Below are 24,240 nucleotides of genomic sequence, written 5' to 3' on the forward strand. Positions count from 1 at the left end.
AACAAAGTAACACTAGAGATAATCTGATGGCGAGAGGCAAGCGCAGGAACCCAAGCAACAGAAACCAAGACTACATGGCATCATCGGAGCCCAATTCTCCCACCAAAGCAAACACTGAATATCCAAACACACCAGAAAAGCAAGATCTAGTTTCAAAATCATATTTGATCATGATGCTGGAGGACTTCAAGAAAGACGTGAAGAACTCCCTTAGAGAACAAGTAGAAGCCTACAGAGAGGAATCGCAAAAATCCCTGAAAGAATTCCAGGAAAACACAATCAAACAGTTGAAGGAATTAAAAATGGAAATAGAAGCAATCAAGAAAGAACACATGGAAATAACCCTGGACATAGAAAATCAAAAGAAAAGACAAGGAGCTGTAGATACAAGCTTCACCAACAGAATACAAGAGATGGAAGAGAGAATCTCGGGAGCAGAAGATTCCATAGAAATCATTGACTCAACTGTCAAAGATAATGTAAAGCGGAAAAAGCTACTGGTCCAAAACATACAGGAAATCCAGGACTCAATGAGAAGATCAAACCTAAGGATAATAGGTATAGAAGAGAGTGAAGACTCCCAGCTCAAAGGACCAGTAAATATCTTCAACAAAATCATAGAAGAAAACTTCCCTAACCTAAAAAAAGAGATACCCATAGGCATACAAGAAGCCTACAGAACTCCAAATAGATTGGACCAGAAAAGAAACACCTCCCGTCACATAATTGTCAAAACACCAAACGCACAAAATAAAGAAAGAATATTAAAAGCAGTAAGGGAAAAAGGTCAAGTAACATATAAAGGCAGACCTATCAGAATCACACCAGACTTTTCGCCAGAAACTATGAAGGCCAGAAGATCCTGGACTGATGTCATACAGACCCTAAGAGAACACAAATGCCAGCCCAGGTTACTGTATCCTGCAAAACTCTCAATTAACATAGATGGAGAAACCAAGATACTCCATGACAAAACCAAATTTACACAATATCTTTCTACAAATCCAGCACTACAAAGGATAATAAAGGGTAAAGCCCAACATAAGGAGGCAAGCTATACCCTAGAAGAAGCAAGAAACTAATCGTCTTGGCAACAAAACAAGGAGAATGAAAGCACACAAACATAACCTCACATCCAAATATGAATATAACAGGAAGCAATAATCACTATTCCTTAATATCTCTCAATATCAATGGCCTCAACTCCCCAATAAAAAGACATAGATTAACAAACTGGATACGCAATGAGGACCCTGCATTCTGCTGCCTACAGGAAACACACCTCAGAGACAAAGACAGACACTACCTCAGAGTGAAAGGCTGGAAAACAACTTTCCAAGCAAATGGTCAGAAGAAGCAAGCTGGAGTAGCCATTCTAATATCAAATAAAATCAATTTTCAATTAAAAGTCATCAAAAAAGATAAGGAAGGACACTTCATATTCATCAAAGGAAAAATCCACCAAGATGAACTCTCAATCCTCTTCTTCGGTTGGTTTATATACAAGTGTGCAATTTCTAGGCTTGAAAGTAAAATGATGCTATCTGGTGCTGGATAGAGGAGCCTTATTTTTTATTATGGCAGCTTGCTATTTTTGTAATATGGTGATTTGGTTGAACACATTAAAGTACAGTAGTAACTGATCTCCCCCTCTTCCTGGATGAGTGAGGAGATGATTAAATGTTGATGTCAGCATCCATGAGCATATTCAGATGAGCTTCTGCTTCTGTTGAAAAGGATGCTGTGTTTGATTGTGGTCCGAAGCTTTGAAGCACTACTTGGCATCTCCTTCCTTGGAGGTCTCACTGTTTAAACATAACAGATTTGATAGCTTGTTGGTAAGGTGAGGTCCAGCTTGTCTCCACTAGGTCATCTTCATGTGAATCCGGTGGTTATACGGTTTTGTTCTAGGGATATTTCATTTTTTTTAATAACGGTTTTAGCTGACATTCATGGAGAGAATGAATCCTTAGAAGTGTGCCACTAGTGAAAGGAAATCCTGTCTAGAGTATGTTTCTTTACAAAGCTGTGTCACACCATCCTTTGGGCCCTCTGCTGGAAAAGTAGAATCAAGTCTCAAATAATGCCTTTTAAATTGTATCCTCTAGTATTATAGATGTAGGACAGTACTGTATCATACCTCTGTGGATGTAAAATAGCTTGTACCTGCTTTATGATACGTAGTAGTGACCGTGCTTTATCAGAGCTGTTTTTAATGATGTTGCTCAGAATGTTTTCTTTCCAGATGATGATTGAGAAGCTAATTTAAAAAAAAATGGTGCCAGGTACCACAAGAGTAACAGAACTGTGCTGTTTTCTCGGGTTTTGTTTTTTTACTTTTTTTTTTTTTAATGGAGTGTGCTGGATGTCTCTACAGTTTTGTTCAGATGACTGCAGAACCTGGAAAAGCTGTTGCTGCTGTTGATGCATAACACACTGCTATTATTGGTCTTTTTATATAAATATAAATATATATATACAGATATATAATTTGAATTTTTTGAAACTTTACCTGTGCTGTCAACTTTCGAAAAAAGTATCCCCGTTTACTGTGTTGAGTTGGCACTGTACAGAAATTAACAGCCATATTGGTCTAGAAATGTTGAACTTAAGTTTTTTCCATTTGTACAGGGGTAACACACTGTATTAAATATGTAAGGTCTTATATACGTGGGTTTGATTACAAAAACTAATAAAGTATTCTCTAAATAAAAAAAAAAGAATCAACAAATGGGATTTCATAAAACTGCAAAACTTCTGTAAGGCAAAGGACACTGTGGTTAGGACAAAACGACAACCAACAGATTGGGAAAAGATATTTACCAATCCTACATCTGATAGAGGGCTAATATCCAATATATACAAGGAACTCAAGAAGTTAGACTCAAGAGAATCAAATAAGCCTATTTAAAAATGGGGTACAGAGCTAAAAAAAGAATTCTCAACTGAAGAATATTGAATGGCTGAGAAGTAGCTAAAGAAATGTTCAATATCCTTAGTCATCAGGAAAATGCAAATCAAAACAACTCTGAGATTCCACCTCACACCAGTCAGAATGACTAAGATAAAAAAAAAAAAAAAACTCAGGTGACAGCAGATGGTGGCAAGGATGTGGATGTCCCACCTCCATTGTTGGTGGGATTGCAAACTGGTACAACCACTCAGGAAATCAGTCTGGAGGTTCCTCAGAAAATTGGACATTGGACTTCCTGAGGACCCAGCTATACCTCTCCTGGGCATATACCCAAAAGATGCTCCAACATACAACAAAGACACGTGCTCCACTATGTTCATAGCAGTCTTATTTATAATAGCCAGAAGCTGGAAAGATCCCAGATGCCCTTCAACAGAGGAATGGATACAGAAAATGTGGTACATTTACACAATGGAGTACTACTCAGCTATCAAAAACAATGACTTCATGAAATTCATAGGCAAATGGATGGAACTAGAAAATATCAACCTGCGTGAAGTAACCCAATCACAAAAAAAAAATCCACACATGGTATGCATTCACTGATAAGTGGACATTAGCCCAAAAGTTCAGATTACACAACATACAACCTACGGACCACATGAAGCTCAAGAAGAACAACCAAAGTGCAGATGCTTCAGTCCTTCTTAAAAGGGGGAACAAAAATATTCATAGGAGGGGATATGGAGACATAGTTTGGAGCAGAGACTGAAGGGATGGCCATTCAGATCCTGCCCCACCTGGGGATCCAGCCTATATACATACAGCCACCAAACCCCCCACAACATTGCTGATGCCAAGAAGTGCATGCTGACAGGAGCCTGATATAGCTGTCTCCTGAGAGTCTCTGCCAGTGTATTACAAATACAGAGGTGAATGTTCACAGCCAACCATTGAACTGAGAATGGGGTCCCCATTGGAGGAGTTAGAGAAAAGATTGAAGGGGTTTGTAACCCCATAAGAACAACAATATCAACCAACCAGAGTTCCCAGGGACTAAATCACCATCCCAAGAGTACACATAGACAGACCCATGGCTCCAACTGCATGTGTACCAGCAGATGGCAATGTTGGGCATCAATGGGAGGAGAAGTCCTTGGTCCTGCCAAGGCTCGATGCCCCCACTCCCCCAGTATAGGGGAATTTCAGGACAGGGAGGCAGAAAAGGGGTGGGTGGATGTGTGGGAGAACATCCTTATAAGAGGAAGGGGGAGGGGGAATGGGATAGGGAGTTTATAGACAGAAAATCAGGAAAGAACTTAACATTTGAAATGTTGATAAAAATATCTAATAAAAAAAGTAACGTCCGTTCATCACCCACCAATAATGTCCCCAGTTTACTACAACAGGATAATATCTAAGCTCCCAAGAAAGCATTAGTGATTGTACACACTTGACTTCTGCACATCAACTTAAGGGCTTCTTAATGCTTCCAAAGTTTACTATGGAAAACATGTGGCCATATTAATGACTGGGTTTTTGACAATTTGTACTAAAAGAACTTGGGCAAAAAAAAATCCTACTCCAAAATAACAATTATTAACCTAGCATCCATTCACTGTGCAAGATTCTCCTATGGATGTGAACACAGTCAATAATGAAGGATTCAATGATGTTTGAAGTCTTGGTGTAGACAACTTTGAGGAAGTACCAGCTGTGCCCATTTAGTGACGTCTCAATGATAAAAATTTACGATTAGACCACTTGGTGGGGAAAGTCGTTTAATCCTGGCGATTCGGGGCTACCAGGAGACGGCTGTGTGAGTGCTAGGACTGTGTGGTCTACAAAACCACTTTCAGGCCAGCTAGGAATACATACTGAGATGCTGTCTCAAAAGAAAACTAATGTGAAGGGCCCTTGCTGCTCTTGCAGAAGACCAGAGTTAATTTCCAAGCACTTGAGTCTAGAAGTTCACATGGTCCATGACTCCAGATCCAGGGTTTTCCACAGCCTCTTCTGCAACTTAAGAGTCCCTACTCCTTGCATACAGCCTCTTCTGCAACTTAAGAGTCCCTACTCCTTGCATACAGCCTCTTCTGCAACTTAAGAGTCCCTACTCCTTGCATGCACACAGGGACACACAAAAAATACATGCAAATGAAAGTGAGCCTTGAGATGGATTCCCCTAAAATATATCTGCAAAACTGCAATTTTCAGTGTTTCGAATTTTTTTTAAAAATGCTAAAAGGAAGACACAAAATCCTATGATCTGTGGTGGGGAAGATGAAAATTAGGACTCCCGGAAATGTTAACTATCCAAAATGCTGTGCTGACGGCATCGTTTCATGTTGGAAAAGAGTTCTTTCTCTTTTCATTCAGCTTACACACAATTAGTTATCAATATCTGCATTGAATCAAAACTCTCAAAAACTCCAGTTCCTATCATGGTAGAAATAGATTGATATAATGCACACAAGCACAGTCACCACACAAGCACAGTCACCACAAAAGGCTACATAATGTCTAAGCATGGGTAGAGATTGTGACACCAAAAATTTTGACAAACATTGATTTACTGGCCTCTAGGTTAGGACTCAAAGATGTTGTAACCTGGACCAGAAGGATAGATCTGTGCTTAGCCACAGATGCCAGGACACCAGGCTGCGGAACTGCGTGCAAGTTGCCGAAGCAGGACCCTAGAAATCCACCATGCCCAGGAACCGATCTCTCCAATACCTACCCCATCAGGTCTACGTGTCTACCTTTGGGAAATCTAAGAGAAGCCAATCAGCATCAGCCACATCAGGGTTATAAAGTGAAGAAATAGCGGTCCTGATTGAGACTCCACTCACCTCTGAGGATGAAGAACCGTGAACCCTGGGTTGTAGTCCTCCTCCTCCTATTGGTGACCATGGACCTGACCCAGTATTGTGCAGGTAAGTGAGGAGCCTGGAGAGAAATGGCCCTTTGGAGAGCAGGACCCAGCACCTGGAATCCTCACCTCTGTATCTTCTTCCTCGGCTAACCAGACCTTCTCTGATCCCCTAGCTGGGATGATCCCTGACTCTGTCCTTTATATCAGGTCCAGAGACCCAACAGCACCCCTGCTCAGCTCCCTAACAACCTGCTCTGGGTCCAGGATGAAGAGTCGGGGTCTCAGTGTGCACCACCTACAGGTTCACGCTGGCTGCAGACTTTCAACACTGTGATTGCGGAACCTCGCAAGTCAGCGCACCAGTTCATCCAGGTCAGCTATGTAGACTCGATACAGTTTCAGGGATTCGACAGCCAAGCTCCCAATGCAAAGATGCGACCTCGGGCTGCTTGGATGGAGCAGGAGCCACCTGAATACTGGGAGAAGGGAACAGCACAAGCCCCGCGCTTGTCACTGACAAACCAACGAGTCCTTCAGTTCCTGGTGATTGAGAATAAACACAGCAAGAATGGTGAGTCATCTCATGGCTGAGACCATGATGCCTAAGTGCCCTCATGGTCTGGCCCAATAAGCTCCACTCTAGGTCCCCAAGTCACAGATTCAACCATAGTCCAAGGGGACCCGGTAGACCTTTGACCCGAGAAAACCACAGCCTGTGCCCAAATTAGGGGTTTAGTTTGGGACAAAATCCCAGGGCGGGGGGGAAGAAGCTCACAGTGACCAGAGGCTGAATAGGGGTGGGACGGAATATCACACCCTGCAGGAATTGTTTGGCTGCAATGTAGCAAATGATGGGAGCTTCCTCCGCGGTCAATACCGGCTCACCTACTATGGCTATGATAACATCATCCTGAATGAGGACCTGAGCTCTTGGACCACAGAGGGATCTGCAGCACAAGACCTGATGAAGTACTCGGAGACCGGAGGCATGGCAGAAAGCTGGAGGACTTACCTGCTACGGGAGTGCACAGAAAGGCTTATTAGATGCCTGGAACTTGGAAAGGAGACATTGCTGCGCTCTTGTCACCTTCTGCATCTGAGATTAGAGCTCCTGTCTCCCTCTGGCCTCCTCCTAAGCAGGGAGCAGCTGGAGTACTTACACTGCCTTGCATCAAAGAGGAAAGAGGGCTCCTCAGGTTCCTGACAACACGAGAGAGGGACTCTCCAGAGGATTCACACTTCTCCCAGGATAGTTCAGTGTGTCAATTAAGCAGCAGGTCCCTTCACTCTGCACTGTGCATCGTGGTCTCTCTCAAGGCCTGTAAACTATCCAGACACGATGATACTGAATGTCCCCAGGGTTGCTGAGTCCCTCACACCCCATGTCCAGTCAGAAGACTATTTGCCTAGGAGACCCAGAATCTCCTGCTCTGTGTTGACTCACAGTTATTATAAAATACAAGGAATAGATCATCCAAATCCTGCGTTTAGGGTTGCATGTGGACTCTGCTCCCTCCCTCGTCCCACTCTCACATCCTTCCCAGGGATGGTCACATCCTCAGGAGGAATGCAAAATACCTGAATTTTCCAATTGTTCACCTTAGATGCCCCCCAAAACACATCTGACCCACCAAGTAAGACCTGATGGCAATGTCACCCTGAGGTGCTGGGCCTTAGGCTTCTACCCAGCTGACATCACCCTGACCTGGCAGAGGGATGGCAAAAACCACACCCAGGACATGGAGCTGCCAGACACCAGGCCAGCAGGGGATGGAACCTTCCAGAAATGGGCAGTAGTGATAGTTCCTTCTGGAGAGGAGCAGAGATACACGTGTCATGTGCACCATGAAGGATTACCTGAGCCTCTCACTCTGAAGTGGGGTAAGGAGGGGATGTGAGCACACACTCTGCTGTAGGGGAAAGTGAGCTCTTTAAAGGACCAGAGCATGATCAGGGTTGAGAGCTAGGGTCAGAATCCTCACTCTTCCTTCTCTTCCCTCACCAGAGCCTTCAACAACCATCCCCATCATGGCAATTCTCACTGGCCTGATTCTTGGGACTTTGGTGATGGGAACTGTGGTGTATCTTCTGGTATGGAAGAAATAAAGGTAAGGAAAGAGTAAGGTCTGAGTTCTTTCTCCCTTAAAAATTCAAGGCCAAGATATAAATGTACCCTGCCTCATTAGAGGAAAGATGTATCGTATCCAGAGATAGCAACCTGCGTGCTCACATTAATTCTATCATAAAACATTTAAAAAAAAAAAGGTAGAAAGATCCACTTCCCTTTTGTTGGAGATGATGGGAGACCTGATTTTGATTGCCAACAGATAGAGATGTCACAGAGATGGTCCTGCTGAGGACAGACCTACAGAAGGCCAGTTAGACCTCTTACATTGTATTTTCTTCTCTGTCCATGGAGCTGCACTCACAGTTCTACAAACTTCCCTGGGGCATGACCAGGAGATTCTTCCCACTCCCACAACTGTACTCCTTCCTCAGTCTCTCACTGGCTGTATTCTTACCACAGGTGGGAAAGAGACAGTAATTTGACTGCCAATAATTAAGAGTTGGTTCCAGAGACCTTGCATTAGGGAAGACAGGTACCCATTGTGGGTGCTCAAATATTTTCTCTATTAGCCCTATTGCTGTGGGCTTTTAACAGGTCTTATTCTGTACTGTCATAGGCAGGGACAGTGCCCAGAGATCTGATGCATCTCTCCCAGTAGGAGAGGAAGGACTCAACACATTCCTAAGTCGGGTTGACTTGCTATACTGGAATTGTTTTTAGTATGGCTGCCTGTTTGGTATCATGGTTTAACAATCACCAATCCAAATTTGTTCATTATTTCCTTCTAAAAGGACTTCAAAAGCTCCTGACTTTTCTTTCAATGGCTGGCATCTGTTCAGGTCTCTGACTACTGTCTGTATGACTTAAGGAAGTGAATTCAGCCCAGATCTGAGTATCACTCCTTTCCATGCTGACCTGTGTGTCTTCCAGTCATCTCTCCTGATCCAGGAGACGCAGGCCTGGGAGACCTCCATCACAGAATGAACTTTAGTTTCCCTTGAGCTGTAAGTTTATTCTTAATACCTGAACGTGAGGATTTGGGTATATTTTTGGTGAATTCTTCCCATGGTAGAATTTACTTAATGAGTTTACTTAATGAGTTTACTTAATGTTTACTTAATGAGTAAACACAATCAAAGCAAGAAGAGTAAAATAGCAACCCTGTCTTGAAAAGTTGAAATCCATCCTTGGACTGCTCTCTCCTTTCCTAGGTGCTTCTCTTTTTATTGAACCTCATGTTTAAGTCTATCATTTCTCTTCCTAATAAACTTGAACTTTGCTTCCTACTGGGTCTTTCTTTCAGTCAAGAATCTCATCTTCCCCTAACAGAGTTCTCTGAATGGAACTCCTTAACTGACACACATGCACCATGGAGCTGTCTCTACCCTGCATCACACCGGGACTGCCATCGTTCCTGCCGGCCACCAAGGAATCTCTAAAGCAATGTGGGCCAGGTTGCTGTCACTGAGCTGCTCTTTTGCTTTGCATGTTACCTACAATCCTTCCCTTTAACTATCTGAAGGTTGAAAGATTGTTTTTTTTTTTTTAAATGTAATCTGCCTGTATTCCTGTTTGCATAGCACTTGCTTGCCTAGAGCCCATGGGTATAAGAAGAGTTCCTCAGGTCCTCCTGGAACTGGGATTACAGAGAGTTGTGAACTAATGTGGGGACAATAGAAACCAAACACAAGTCTTCTGATGTAACAGCCAGTGCTCTTAACTGCTAAGCCTTCTGTATACCCTCAAGACCCACATAGTATTTTGTGATCACTATTGTGCAAAGATGCCCTTAGACCCACCATACCGTTTTCATGGGTCAGATGAAAACAGGCATTGATTCCCAGGAAGGCAACCACTGGTGCCCTAAAGTCTTTCCTTTTGACTGGAGAACTTCCTAGCACTAAACTCAAGTGAAGTGACACCCAAAAGGGAAAATATCAATAATCAGAACCTTCTGGTAATAATACCTGATTCTTGAACAAGAAAAGTATGTTCATGGTTAAGAACACAACATGGTTACTTACAGATGCCCAGGGGAAGGTTCATTACAAAAATGTGAATGACTCCTGAGCAGCTTCAGCACCAAAGGCCCAACTTACAGGCACCTTGGCCAGCCAAAAAGTCTTCTCTCCTGGAAATTGCTTACTGCTTTTATAGACAGGGAAAGGGGCCACTGACCTCTATGTGTTTCAGGAGCTTCCTGAGCTTGTAAACTCCATAAGCTTCCTGGGTCTTAAAAGCCTCCCTCCTCTACTCAAAAGGGAGCACTTCCTAAGTTGAAATAGCTGTACAACACTGATTTACATAAGACTCGGTCTCAAAAAGCCAAAACATGGGCCTAGGAAGATGCTTCAATGGATAAAGCTTTCACTAACCAAGCATGAGGATGGTAGTTTGGATCTCCAGAACCCATTGAAAAGCCAGTAGCCACAGCTGGATCCCCACCAGCAATCCTAGCACTCTGGGTGTAGAGGTGAAGGAAATCCCATGGCAAGCTGGCTGGGTAGACTGCCTAAATCAGTGAGCTTTGGGTTCAACGAGACACCGTACCTCATTAAATAATAGTAATTATGATTGAGGAAGACTGTTAACTCTGGTCCCCACATGCACATTACCCACACACACATTTGAACACACATACCCATGTACATGCACACAACACACATATATACATACAGAAAAACATGAAACCAAAACGATGTGACTTAGGTTTTTATTTGATTGGAAGGTACAGTCCATTATTCAAGGATCATCTCTTCGGAAGAAAATAAAAGTAATCCCTGGGCTGCTGATTCGGTGGATAAAGGTACTTGTTGCCAAGCCTAGGGGTCTGACTCTAATCATGTGATGGTGGATGAACAGAAGATTCCCCAGTTGTCCTTAGATCTCCATGCAGGTGCTATTGAACAGCATTTGTTAGAACAGCCCAGGATGAGTGCTCAGTGTTTGAGGACTTTGTGCCACAGCTGGCACAGAGGAGCACTGACCTGAAATACCACTAATAAAGACATCTCTCCAGGGAGAGGGGGTTCATCCATTTAACAAGTTGACACCAAAGGTCTAAAAAGTCAGTATTGCTAGCAATGTCTTATTAGCTAGCAATGAAGAGAGATGACACTGAAGTAGATTAAATGTCCCTACAGGACATGGGAAGTGCTAGGTGATGGGTAATACAAAATATGAATGTGGGTGGCAGAGCGCTTGACTAGCGAGCGCTTGACTAGCAAGCGCAAGGCCCTGGGTTCGGTCCTCAGCTCCAGACCAAAAAAAAAAGGTTGGGGATTTAGCTCAGTGGTAGAGCGCTTGCCTAGGAAGTGCAAGGCCCTGGGTTCGGTCCCCAGCTCCGGGAAAAAAAAAAAAAAAAACACGAATGGAATGTGATTGCTTTTACTGGGGTACTCAGCACAGGCCCCACTGGGAAGGTAGACTGTGAAGAAAGATCTGAAGGATGAGGAGGAATCTGTCAGGTGTCGGCAGGAAGTTGTTTTTGTGTTCCTTGTGGTTGTTGCTTCATTGTTAATAAGCAAGAGGATCTTTCAGTGCTTATACCCCAGGACACTGTCCTATGTTCTAGGGAAAAACTGGCTCCGTATATGTTGAGTAGTCTTGTGGAGAGGAGATGTGAGGTACAGCCAGGTCTTACAGGTCTGGAAGATAGTAAAGACATCCTTGCTTAAAGCACGGACATTTTGAGTGAGGTGTTAGGGCAAAGTGTAGGGTACAGTCTAGTCTTTCAGGCTGAACATAAGCCACTTCAACTGCCATGTGAGCAACTGAAACAGCAGAAGGGACTCAATTCTCTACAGTTTGAAGACAGGACTTACCATTCACTGCATTACTGTGGTTCTAAGATAAGTATCCACAATTTCTGATAACATTAAAGTATTTCATCAACAAATCTGGGTAAGCACGTTGTTTAATATGATTCAACAGGAATAAGAGGTAATGTGGTTGGCTGGAGATTCTCTTCTTCCCAGCAAATCTGGCTGCTTATGTAATCTTTGGGCAAGTCTTTTGTTGCCCTAGACAGTTTCAAGGGCTTCCAAAGGCTTCTCTCCAAGTGGGAATGTTCCATACCCATATAAAACTCTACTCCACTGGATCTTTCTTTTTGTGCATCTTGTTTGATGTTGCCTCTAAGCCTTGGGTATGAGAGATATATGTGCAACTTCCCTGCTCTGTTTATGGCTAAGCATCTTGATGCCACAATAAAAGCAATTGTTCTCAGGATCCTAACCAAATGTGAATCTCTGGAGTACTCCATCACTCCAAAGAGAAACTTTCCCTCCAGGACTGAGTGAGGCTGACAACAGCAGGAACCCGAGTACAAACACCAATGTCCTTAAGGCAGTTTTACAGGTGCATCACGTCCATTTAGCAAAACAAGAGCAGTGGCCTCTCCACTGGGAGTTATGATAGTCAATATTTCCCACTAGTTTACTGGCTCACAGTGTTTGATATGAGTTTTACCCTGTCGAGCAGAACTTAAATCAAAATAGAAAGTAATTGGTTGCACCACAACAGATAAGCCACTATTATACCAATGGGGCACACTTTACCTGGTATATTGGTACTGGAGCAAGCAGGGATCATACCCAAGCAATAGCAATTCTCTCCCAGCAAGCCTACATATTTGGGTTCAAATTCAGGGTCTTGTGCACATAAGAACACTTCAAACACTAAGGGGCCATTTCTCCAGATATCTATTGTATGTAATGTATATTATCTATCAATATGCTATAATCAAATATATCTTTGAATATATGAATGTAACATTAGAATTATCTTCCTTAGAACAAAGCCCGGTAGAAGGTATGGAAGATGGCCCTTACTTTAGTACAACGTAAATCTCAAATGCTGTCTCTCTAGAACCACTTCTCAGGCTTGATGTCTCACCTTTGTCTTACTGTAGAGTCAAAGATTAGATAACTGTAAACACTAAGGGAGATTTACATGCATGTCTGTGTACTGGGGTGGTCTGTGTAGGAACGACCCCCATAGGCTCATGTGTTTGAATGCTTGGCACACATGGATTAGCACTATTAGGAGGTTTTGAAGTAGGTGTGGCCTTGTTGGAGGAAGTATTTTCACTAAGGGGCTGGGCTTTGACATCTTAGATGCTCAAGCTAGGTCTAGTTTGATATTCACTTCCTTTTGCCTACCCATCAGGATGTAGAACTCTCAGCTCCTTCTCTAGCACCCTATCTACATGTATGTCTCCATGCTTCCCACCGTGATGATAATGGACTAAACCTCTGAAACTGTAAGCCAGTCCCAGCTGCTGTAGTCATGGCGACTCTTCACTGCAATAAAACCCTAAGACAATATTGACAATAACCTTATTTGAATAATTATACAGATTCACACACAAAGCTGGCCACAGAGCCAAAAAAAGAATACTTTCTCCTCACTCCAAGTCCAAGGTAGGATTCATGAATCCTGTCTAAACAATTATTAATACATTTTTATTTTACTATGGTATCAAAGATGAGTATCCACAATTATCTGATAACAGCATTAAAATATTTCACCTACAAATTTGTGTAAGGCAAGCTATTTCATATGATTCATCTGGAATAACAGGTTCTTCTCCTAAGTAAAAGACTTACAAACTTGTAGAGTTCAAAAGTCCCACACTTCAGTCTGTTCTTGTTGGAAAATGATTATTTCTCATACAATTTTGTCAACATAATAGATCTGTTAATATTTTAAGCCACTGAATACATTTTGAAAGGTTCGGTTTACACATGTGACTCACAAAAACATATTTTCCTAGAAGAAACTCATTAAATCATAAGAGCATATGGAGATCCTGAGACAAGAAAGTCTGAGACTGCTTATCAAGACAAATATTGAACTGGAATGAGGGAGATTGCACAAGGAGTCTCTTGGTACTGAAACAGGAGAGGCAGGATAAAGTCCCAGGTTCCTAGTGAAGCATAATGGACAGTGGCATTGAAGCACAGCTCTGGAGATTCACTCTCTCCTCTACGTTTCACTTTCTGATCTTCTAAACTGAGTCAGATTTTTGTACCCAGACACTTATGATGTGATGACCATTTCCACGCCCATTGGGTATCACGTTTTTGCAGAAGCTAGTACAAAGTTTCTGGGTTCTTAAAAACTCTCAGTGTTCAGAAGTTCTCCAGATCCCAGATAGGGATCTGCTCTGGCTGCTGGCAGCCTCCCTGGCTCCTACACAGACCCTGGCTGGTGAGTGTGGATTCCAGAGGGAAATGGCTTCTGAATGAATGTCTGCCCCTTGCTTCCTCCAGGCTCACACTCTCACTCGCTGTGTTATTTCAGCACTCCTAGGACCCCAGCAGGGACTTGGGGAACCCAGGTTCCTTGTCTTCAGATTTTTTGACAAGTTGCCACTCCGTGTGATTTGACAGCAATACAATGACGCCCTAAAGAGGAGCTGGGGGCACCATGGATGAAGGATTACCTAGAGCAGCAGACTCCTTCCTGAGATCACCAAGGCCAATGTGCAGATTTTCTGTTAAGAGGGCCCTCTGCCCTGGTACAACCAGAGCCCAGAGCCAGTATGTGACCTAGCCTCCTGTGTATCACCTAGCCTCCTGTGACTTGGGTAGACCCAAATAGCAGACCCAGCTCATAAGCCCTAGACTACTGTCCAATATGTCTCCTACATCCCAAGCTTGAGAAATCTACTGGTCTGGGGGGGGGGGGGGGACTGAAACAGTTAACTAGTTGTGGTCTTCCATTTCCTTTTCCGGGGGGGGGGGGGGGGCTGAATAATGGGTGGAGCCATGCCGTTAGGGCTGATTGCTTTTTCCTTCCAGGCTACCATACCATCCAGTCCATTATGGGTAGTGATGGGCACTTCCTTAGTGGGTACTACGGGAGGCATATGACGGCACCGACCATCTCTAAGGACCTTTATTCCTAGGCTGCTGCAAACAAGGTGGCCCTGATTACCCTGCACAGATATGAGGATGAGGCAGAGTACCACAAGGCATACCATGTAGTGAGTTCGCAGCTATCTAGAGAAAGGAAGGGGTTACTGCAATGTACAGGTATTGAGTGGCAGCCAACACCTTATGGATTCCCAGCAGATACCTCTGATTCAGGCCTTCCAAAAGGTCACCTTCCTCCTACCTGGGGAATTAAAGGCGCCCTGTCTTGCTCTCCAGGACAGAACAGTTACTGCAATAAGTCAAAGCAGCCTTGGACATTATTTAGAGATACCCCCTTTGTTCTCTGCCTTTGTTCCAGTCTCTTTGGAAATTTGGTCAAGCTTTTCTGTCTGAATCATTCAGCCTACTCCCAGGTCAGAACCCAATGTCCCTTTTAGAGACTTGGAGTCTGTTACTCTGGGTGGGCTCAACCTGATTTTCCAAAGTACATAGTATCCTAGAGGCCTGGGTTTCCATGTCCTGTCCTGCTGTTTCGGTGAAGATAATGGAGTCTCTGAACCTCTGAATTCTCAGATTCCCCAAAGACACATGTGACCCATCATCCCAGACCTGAAGGTACTGGGCCCTAGGCTTCTACCCTGCTGAATTCACCAACCCGGAAGAGGGATGGAGAGGTGCAGACCCGGGACATGGAGCTTATGAAGACCAGGCCCACAGGGGATGGAACCATACAGAAGAAGGCAGCTGTGGTGGTGCCTTCTAGGAAGGAGCAGAAATACATATGCCAAGTGCTGCATGAGGGACTGCCTGAGCTGCTCGCCCTGAGATGGGGTAAGGAGGGTGTGCTGTCCCGGAAAACAGGAGTCCTCTGGAGATCCTGAGTAGAGTCAAGGCCTCTCACTTTACTTATTTCCTAGCCCTGCCTCTTCAGCACAGGCCCCACTGTGGGAGTCACTGCTGGCCTGATTCTCCTTGGAGCTGTGTTCAAGTCACTGCTGTGGTGTGGAAGTTACCAAGGAGGAAAGGTGAAATTAGGGTCCAAATTTTATTGTGAATGTACCTGGTACTATTAGTATGTTCATGAGCACCATGATGTACATGTATAGATCCAATGACAACTTTGTTTTCCTTCCACCTTTATGTGGGTTCTAGAGATCAAATCCAGGCTTGCATAGCAAACACCTTCACCCACTAATCCATCTGTGGTCCATGTTCTTGAGGGCATTAGAAGCTCATCAGAAGTTTGTGCAGTCTTAATAAGGGAACACACTTTCCCAGCCCAGTGTGCTAATAGTACTTTGGAACTCATGTAAAAATCAAACACAAAGAATCTACCACCAAGATAATTATGGCCCTGAGAACCTGGCTCTGAGTATCTGCAAGTCAGAGATCCCTCTAGAGACAATGACTTCCAAGAGGGCAGCTGGTCCTCTTGCATAAATAAATCACTTCCTGTTGCTTTATCCAGCACTGTGATCCTGTGGTCTGCAGGCAATTCAAGGAATTGCCCTGTGCTCCAGACTTGCTGGTTTTCAGGCTGCTATGGCCCTGCTGCCTCCATGGCCTCTTACAGGCTGGTTTTCTATTGACAGCTATGCTCAGGCCACTAATAAGTTTGAAGCGGCTGCTCCCTGAAACACTGAGGCAGTATAGTAGTGTAGATAGGAGCCCTTGATTCCCCACTTCAGCCCCATCTCATGTGGGCATCTAAAGCTCTAAATACTAAGGCCCAGGAGAAAGAGTAGCAGGGACAGGACCACATTCCAGGCTTCCGGGTTTGGAGTACAGGTGAATGAGTATGCAGTAGGCTATGGAGCACTACTACTCAGTGACTTACATTTGTCAGGATCTTCTTCTACAGCATTACAGCCTAACACTATGGAATGAGCAAAACAAAGGTTAACTAATGCATGCGTGCACTCATGTGAAAACCATCAACTCACCTTTGCTGACAGGAGCTCAGACAGACATAGTCAGAGGTCAGACTGTTAGAGGGAACTGGGATTAGAATTTTCTATCCTGTCTACTGAGAACAGCATCTAGATAAGAATCTGTATTTGAAATCTGACCCCAGAGTCAATTGATGGTTTAGGATATGTGATGGTTTGTATATTCTCAGCCCAGGGAGTGGCACTATTAGAAGGTTTAGCCCTGTTAGAGTAGGTATGTACCACCATGCCTGGATCTGGGACTTGTTTTGTCCCAGGCTAACCTTGAACTCAGAACTCTCCTTGCCATAGTCTCCTGAGATTCACTATGCCTCAAGAGCTCCATGCAAAGATCCAGGTTAGAAACCTGTTGTCTCCCAGACTCAAGGTCTGATCACAGGTGAGCCTTCCAATTCTGGATTGTGGTTCATTCCAGACAGAGTCAAGCTAACAACCAAGGATAACCATTACAGTATACATTTGCTTCAAACTTGGAAGAGGAAATAAAACCTGAGAACATTCTGAAAACTACCTCTGTTGATGGGTATTTCAGGTGGGGAGAGAAGATTGAGGATAAACATGGATAGGGCTGTTTCTCAGCTAGTGTTCAGTCCACTGTAGACTTCATCTGGGTCACCTTTGCTTCTCTTATCCCTGAAGGTTCCTGAACATTCCATCAAGGGTCTCAGCAATGGCCCCAGGCCTTATCCTGTGTGTAGGACCATACACAGTGAAGATCAGATGTGGCAGGACAGCCTAAATTCAATCTTTGGCTCCCAACTTATGTTTCTTATTCTTGTGTGTAAGTCTGGGCCAAGCATATTCAAACCACCTGGCCCCCAAAGGCTTGTTCAAACACATGAGTCTATGGGGGACATACCTAGCCATAGCATAGTAAAAATACATTTAGTCCAACTTCCAAAGTCCCCATAGTCTATAGCAGTCTCAACCATGTTAAAAGTCCGAAGTTCAAAGTCTCTCCTGAGATACATCCACTTAACTATAATCCTCAAAGCAAGTCAGGAAACCAGCTGGGCAAACTCCAAACTCTGCATCTCCACGTCTGATGTCAAAGCCGTCCTCGGATTCCCAGCTCCTTTTTCATCTGTGTTAACTCCAACCATCTTCTCCTGGGCTGATTCCACTCCACTAGCAGCTTTCCTCAGCAGATAGCCCACAGCTCTGGCATTTTTAACATCTTGAGGTCTCTAAGTCAACATTAACTTCACACCTTCTTGTGCCAATGTCTGGGTTCCAAACGATCTTCTGGACTCCACCAAAGGGCTTGGGTCACATCTCCAGCTCTGCCCTCTGTAGCACTCTAGGCTCTGGTTGACTCCACTCCACTGCCATTGCTATTCTTGATGGTCATCCCATCTCCAATGCACTGGGGTCTTCTGCTGTAACTAGGGTTCACTAATAGCCTCTCATGGGCTCTCTTCATGGTGCCGAACCTCAACTTCTTTGCATGACCCATTCAGTCCCTGGGCCTTCGACTGTAATTGAAGACCTGTGTCCTTTTAACAGCTCACAAGTGTCCTTGTACTCAGACAATGGGCATCCAGTGAGTTCAACAATGGAGAACAACGAGAACAAGCTAAAGCTGCACCTATGCTCACCACCATGGCAGAACGTGACAGCTCACTGGCCTGAACGGTGAGAGAGCCTGTATTTGGACATGTTTGGATAAAGCAGTCACTAAAGGCTCTAAACAGTTCATGTTTAGAACCCAGCCATTTATGTGGTCATGTTTTGACATTAGATATATTTCTTTCAGATGGATTAGTGCTGGAAAAACTGACACCTGGGTGGTCAATTAGGATAGGAGAAGCAAGCTATTGGTAAACAGGACAGGGTAGCACCCAACAAAACACATACACCTGAAGTACTTTCTTGGCCAAAATAGAGGAAGTTGTCCAGGATAAATTAACGTGTAACCAAAGACCACTAAGACCCTTATTTAACTAAAGGGAAAGGGAGCATCAAGGGACCAATACTGAGAACCCAGGACCTGGTGTCTGCTTGGACACTAACCAAATACATCCCATCTATGCTTTCCACCCACAGCCATTCCACTGACTCCTGCCACAGATCTCACCTACTTTGCCGCTTCTCTCCAGAAGTGCTGAAACACACCCTACCATATCCTTACTGAAGTCAAAGATCTTTGCATTGTAAGCAAGCACAACATACCAGAAACTAAGCCTTACAGCCTCTCAGCTGCTGTGGTTGGAGTAGAGAGACCAACAAGGGAAGTGACCTGGTTCACCAGTCTGAGGGCTCAAAAACAACATAAACTATGAGCAGATCATCACAATGGTTTGCATTACCATTAGGCACACCCCTGCCCACGGGTTAGGAGAAGCCGAAAAAACACATCAGACACCCCTTCATTTGGAAGAGGTCTAGTTCAAACTCCAACATGGAACTGGCTCTGAAGTAAAAGCTTGTTTAGTTAAAGACCAAGGAACAGAGCAATTTTAAAAGGCATAAACCTTGCAAGGAATCTTGAAAGAAAGGCACTGTCCAGCTCATGAAAGTGAAACCTGAATCAGTCAAGGCAGGCATTACTTTAAGATGTCCACACTGCCACCAAGTTTCAGATGTAAAGGCACACATTCAAACTCTGGGGCACACATTCTATGAAATGAAGCCCTTCACTGAAAAAAGTTTAACAACTCCATATAGTAGAACACGCTGCAGTTTTTTACTTTGGAGTTTCCCTGGCAATGCACAAAGCTGGACAAAACACTGTTGCTATCTTGATAACAAGAAAAGGTGAAGAACTGAGACAACCCAAACTCTTTAACCTTTCAGAGAGCTACCCAAGGAGACTGAAATCCTCACCACTCAGCTTCCCAAGACAGAAAAAGAGGCCCCCAGAAACCATGTATGAGCATCACTCATGGAAGGCCCAAGGTGCAGCAGAGAACAGGGCACTGCATTGAGTGGGTTGGGAGTAATAGATATAATTATTTATGAACTGCTACAGTAAATACAGAACTTCTGGGAGCCCCAGACACAATGATAATTCAAACCTATTTGCCTTTTCCTCCATACACTTCAGAGGGCACTCAAAAGAAAAATAGGAACAAGGCAGATGACCAGAGAAAACTCTCAAGATACAAGACTAAAAAGGGAGGGAACAATTCCTCATAACAGAAAAGTCACATTGGGATATTTTTAAGGGACAGTGGCAAAAGACTAGTTTCAAGCCACCTTATGCTAGAAATAAGGTGTCATTAACTATAACAACTGCTGCAGTTTATAATCTCTAATGGGCAAATATGATAAAGTAAAGTGGAAGAAAAATTAATAATTATCCATTTTACTCTTAAAATCATTGGCTACCATGAAAGCAGAGCAAAAACAACAAAACAACAGAATGAAAAACAGTAAACTCTTTTTCTTTTTAAGTAATTTGTTGTATTTGGCATTTGTGGTTCTAAATCTTTAACCTCAGATACTGCCTGTTTTATGCTCTTAAGTAGGAGGGGTTAAACATGCATCTTAGTTGTAGTAGCCAACACCTGTAATTCTAGCACTCTGAAGTGAAGCAGAAGGACCGAGCTTCCTAATAAACTCAAGTTCAGCCTAGACCACACAAAACGCTACCTGGAAGAAGCCAAAACTGCACCGTGTTTTTGAAAACTAAGACTGAAGAGGAACCACTTCCTCTGAAAGGAGGGCACACACTCAAATACATGCAAATATGATGCCAACTGTTACTGGAAGTAGGGAAAGTGTTTAGTAGTAGCTTCCTCTGAGATTACATCGTGGAGGGAAACTTTCTAAGGCAGGAGGTTTTCAGAGATGTAAAACAACAGGATGTTCTAAAGAGAAGTGAAGTACCATGGGCAAGCACTTTAAGACACAAAATAAACAACTCATGATAGCTTCAGGAAGTCCAAAATCTCCTCCTCAAGAATACATTAAACAGACACTGCTGAGAGCCACTCTTAGACAAGTCCAGTGGAAGCAGAGGATGACTGGAAGAAGTAAGAACAAGCTGCCTAGCAGATTCGAACACTAACTGGAGAGACACCCTTAGCCTGTTGATCTGTGAAATGTGTGCCAGGTTTCCAGCTACGTGAGCTGTCAAACTATGCTGGGATGGACTTTGATGACAGTGTCTTTGAGTTATTTCTGTTCTTGTAAGTAACTCCTCACCCATATTCCTCTAAATAACCCTAATAAAGCTCATGCTTCCCCACATCAGACTTCAGTGGTACCCATACTTTGGTCTGGGTCAACTCACTGAGGTGACAGGCATGTGTTTATGTCCCCAGAAAAGGTCTATCTCACAACAGAGGGACAAGCTACCTACCCATCCAGTAGTGTGAATATGCATCCTAGCATTAACTCCGCCTGAGTCCATTACATCTGTACCATCAGACATTCCCTCCACATCAACTCATTCCCTTCCACAAAAATCTTCATCACAGATTCAACACTTCCAAAAACAAGGAGTGTTAGCATTTTGTCTAGGCTCTGCCCCAGTTACCTGGCAACAACCAGGTGTGCCTGACTCACTATAAAAGGGGTTTGCCCCCTGCATACTCTCTTGCCTTCTTGCTCTCCCTCTTTCCTCTCACCCCTTCCACCTCTCCATTCCCCTCCCCCATCTCCACATGCTCCTGGCCAGTCTCTACTTCTCTACTCTCTCTGCCTTTCTGTCTCTACTCCCTCAACTCCCCTCCCCATAATAATAAACTCTTATTTTATATTATACTGTCATGTGGCTGGTCCCTCAGGAGTAAGGGATGCTTCAGCATAGGCCCACAAAGGCACCCCCTCCCTCCACACCTGACTACACATCTGCCAAACATATTCCTTCTCTCCTTATCTTTTTATAAAACACAAGAAGGAAGCCATAGTGCAAGCCTGGAGTCCATCCACAAGCTCCATCTGTTCTCCCGGGGAAACTTAAACGGAGGTCTACAAAGAGAAAAAAAAAAAAAAAAAAAAACAGGCTTTGGTCCCCACCCACTGTTTACTGAGCACTAGCTGCAAAACACTAGACCAGACAGAGCAGGTTTTCCACACCCCAGCCAGGGAAAGCATTTCGCAGAATGTCAGCTCTGATGGCACTTCCCGGTTGTCAATTTGTCTCTATCTGGAAGGAACTACAATCCGGAATTGAAGGACAAGCCCTGTAATCCAGATCGTAAGGCTAGAAGACACAAGTTTCTGATCTGAATCTTCACATGAAAAGTTTAGGACCAGGCAAGGCAGTAGCTGCCTTTAATCCCAGGGAAAACTGAGGCAGAGATTCACTGAGTTCAAGGTCAGCCTGGGACAAAGCAAATCCCAGACCCAGGCACGGTGGCACACACCTTAATCTGGGCCACTCCTTCTGCTGGAAGTCTACATAAGGACATCGGAGGAAGGAAAGTCTCTTCGCTTGCTTGCTGAAACAACTAGCTTCGTGGGACTTCCCATTCACCGCTGCCCACTGTTGAGTCAATATGTCTACAGCCTGTAAGTCACCACAATTAGAGAGAGAATGAGAGTGAGTGAGTGAGTGAGTGAGAGAGAGAGAGAGAGAGAGAGAGAGAGAGAGAGAGAGATTCAGATTCAGATTCCGTAAATTCTGTAACTCTAGAGAACCCTAATTCATCAGCGAACTAGAGTAGAGGATAGGGCGCACCTCGGTCCACAGCCAAGATAACTTACCTACTACCGCTTCACCGTAAGCTAAATGCTAAACCTTAGCCAGTCGGAAGTGACGTGCAACACGGCCTCTCAGGTCAGCCACGTAATCCAACGCCGCCTTAAACTGCCACCCTCCCCCATAATCGACCCGGAGACCGGGAAAGTGTGGCCCAAAGCCCACAACCCGTAGCCCCCCAGGTCTCTGCGGCTCTCAGCCCCACCGAGGACCAGCTTGTGCCTCGGCGGGCTCGCTGACACAGCCATGGCGCGCTGCCCGCCATGGGTTTCGGCGTCTCACTATGCGCATGCGCGGCCCTCCGTCTCCCGGGGACCGCTCCGGTCACCTGGGCGCCAGCACCTCAGCCACCCAACGCGGCGAGTTCCCTCTCGCCCGGTACTCGCCGTGCAGGCCCTCGCCTCCGGCTTCCTGCCGCCGCCCGCCACAGGCCCGACTAGGCCGGGGCACGGCGGCTCGGCGCCGTGCAGCTGTCTTCCATAGCCGCAGCGCGGCTTCCGCTTCCGGCGAGTATTGTGTGTCGCGCCGCGGGGCGGGGGTGAGGGGAGGAGGAAGGAGGGAGGCAGTGCTCCGGCGGCTCCGCGCCCGGCACTCCGGGACCCGGAGCCGGGAAGGTAGGTGCTGCGCCGCCGCCACAAGGGTCCCGGAGCCGGCTTCAGCCGGCCGGCTCCTCACGCCGCGGCCCTACGCCCGGCGAGCGCGTCAGCCGCCCGGCGCGCAACTACAGCTGCCTCCGCCCGCCTCGGGCCCGGAGGACGTTTGCCGCCCCGGCGACGTCAGCGCGTCCGGCGTTGCTTGGCTACCCCGCCGTTCCCCTGTCCCGCTGCCTTTGGTCTCCCCGGGTGAAACTGACGCAGTCACCGCGGGTCTGGGCTGCGACATGGCAGCGGGCATCCCACCTTCACGTCACACCTCTCCCTCACTTAGACACGCATTCGTTCCTCCCTGCCAACCACGACGTATGCCCCCTCACTCTGGTCCTCATGCTCCCGATATGGCAGCAGAAGATGGAGACCGGGTGGGACAGAGTTGTGGCCAGTGCTTGAGAGAGGCTCCTGAGGTGGTACCCAACAGTGATAAAAGGCAAAACGTGGACGGCTCTGACGTTGTTACTTCCACTGAGACAGAGTAATGGAGAGGAAGGACCAAGCCAGAGGAGCAAAAGGCCATATTATGGCTGCCCTCTACAGCACATCCACACCACCCCCAGTTCCAAATCCTCTCCGTTCTTCACTAACCTTGAGCCCATTTCTCTGTCATACCATCTATTTGCTAATTAGATACATGCCGGTCTCTTAAGTGTGGATATGACTCAATTTTAGGTGAGGGTGCCATTTAATATCCGTAAGATTGGGGAGGAGGCTGAGTCACTAGTCAAAAACTGGATTCTAACGGGCAGAGAAGAAATCATCCAACTGAACTTATCTGGATCAATTTCTTCTGTCCATTAAAAGGAGATAAGTTGCCAACTCCTACTTAACTCTCCCATCTGTATAGTCAGTATACAGAAATAATCATTGTTGCCCCCAATTCATTACATGGCCACTTTTCCCGTCAATGGGTAGACCTACCAGACCTACATCCTTTTGGGGCAGAACGGAAAGTAGGGGTTATGTGGCCAGATAAATTAACTTAGGTGTTGATAGTTTAAGGATGGCGTGTGGACCAGCTATGTATCTAAGAGAGCTTTGGTTGTCTCTTCCCACCCATTTATTGAGACCACGTGGTTATGTTAACTTAGGCTGGCCTCGAGCTCCTGAGGCTCCTGCCTTTGTAAACATGTGCCACCTGGTATCAACCAGACCTAGCTAATTTCCTTCCTAATCACTCCACTGAACAGCCAAGGAGTTTGGTTACTGGTAGTGACTTTGAAAGACTGAAGTCACCACTGAACATTTAGAAA

The 24,240-nt window shown here is 45.0% G+C and overlaps 2 protein-coding genes, 1 long non-coding RNA gene and 1 pseudogene across 7 annotated transcripts in view; 3 read left to right on the plus strand and 1 right to left on the minus strand.

The window, feature by feature from the left end:
* Window positions 1-24,240, plus strand: part of Rpp21 (ribonuclease P/MRP subunit p21) — a 39,084-nt gene continuing 14,844 nt past the window's right edge. For 3 of the 5 annotated variants that reach the window (XM_063279377.1, XM_063279378.1, XM_063279381.1), the window contains exon 1: window positions 1-22,951. In XM_063279377.1, coding sequence (XP_063135447.1) covers window positions 22,621-22,951 — 331 coding nt within the window. In that variant the 5' untranslated portion in view covers window positions 1-22,620. Of the gene's footprint in view, window positions 23,660-24,240 lie in introns of all 5 variants that reach the window. The other 2 variants (XM_063279379.1, XM_063279380.1) reach the window with 2 other exon arrangements.
* Window positions 5,804-7,895, plus strand: RT1-M10-1 (RT1 class I, locus M10, gene 1). The gene is made up of 5 exons (NR_173090.1): window positions 5,804-5,850; window positions 6,091-6,357; window positions 6,594-6,871; window positions 7,394-7,670; window positions 7,795-7,895. It is a non-coding gene; the product is annotated as an RT1 class I, locus M10, gene 1 (long non-coding RNA).
* Window positions 15,311-15,740, minus strand: 3082ex4-5 (RT1 class pseudogene 3082ex4-5; annotated as a pseudogene).
* Window positions 22,304-24,240, plus strand: part of Trim39 (tripartite motif-containing 39) — a 13,856-nt gene continuing 11,919 nt past the window's right edge. The window contains exon 1 of the mRNA NM_213562.1: window positions 22,304-22,415. The gene's annotated coding sequence lies outside the window, so the exon portion shown is untranslated. The remainder of the gene's footprint in view (window positions 22,416-24,240) is intronic.

This window comes from Rattus norvegicus, chromosome 20 (genome assembly GCF_036323735.1).
Source record: "Rattus norvegicus strain BN/NHsdMcwi chromosome 20, GRCr8, whole genome shotgun sequence".
Classification (NCBI taxonomy): Eukaryota; Metazoa; Chordata; class Mammalia; order Rodentia; family Muridae; genus Rattus; species Rattus norvegicus.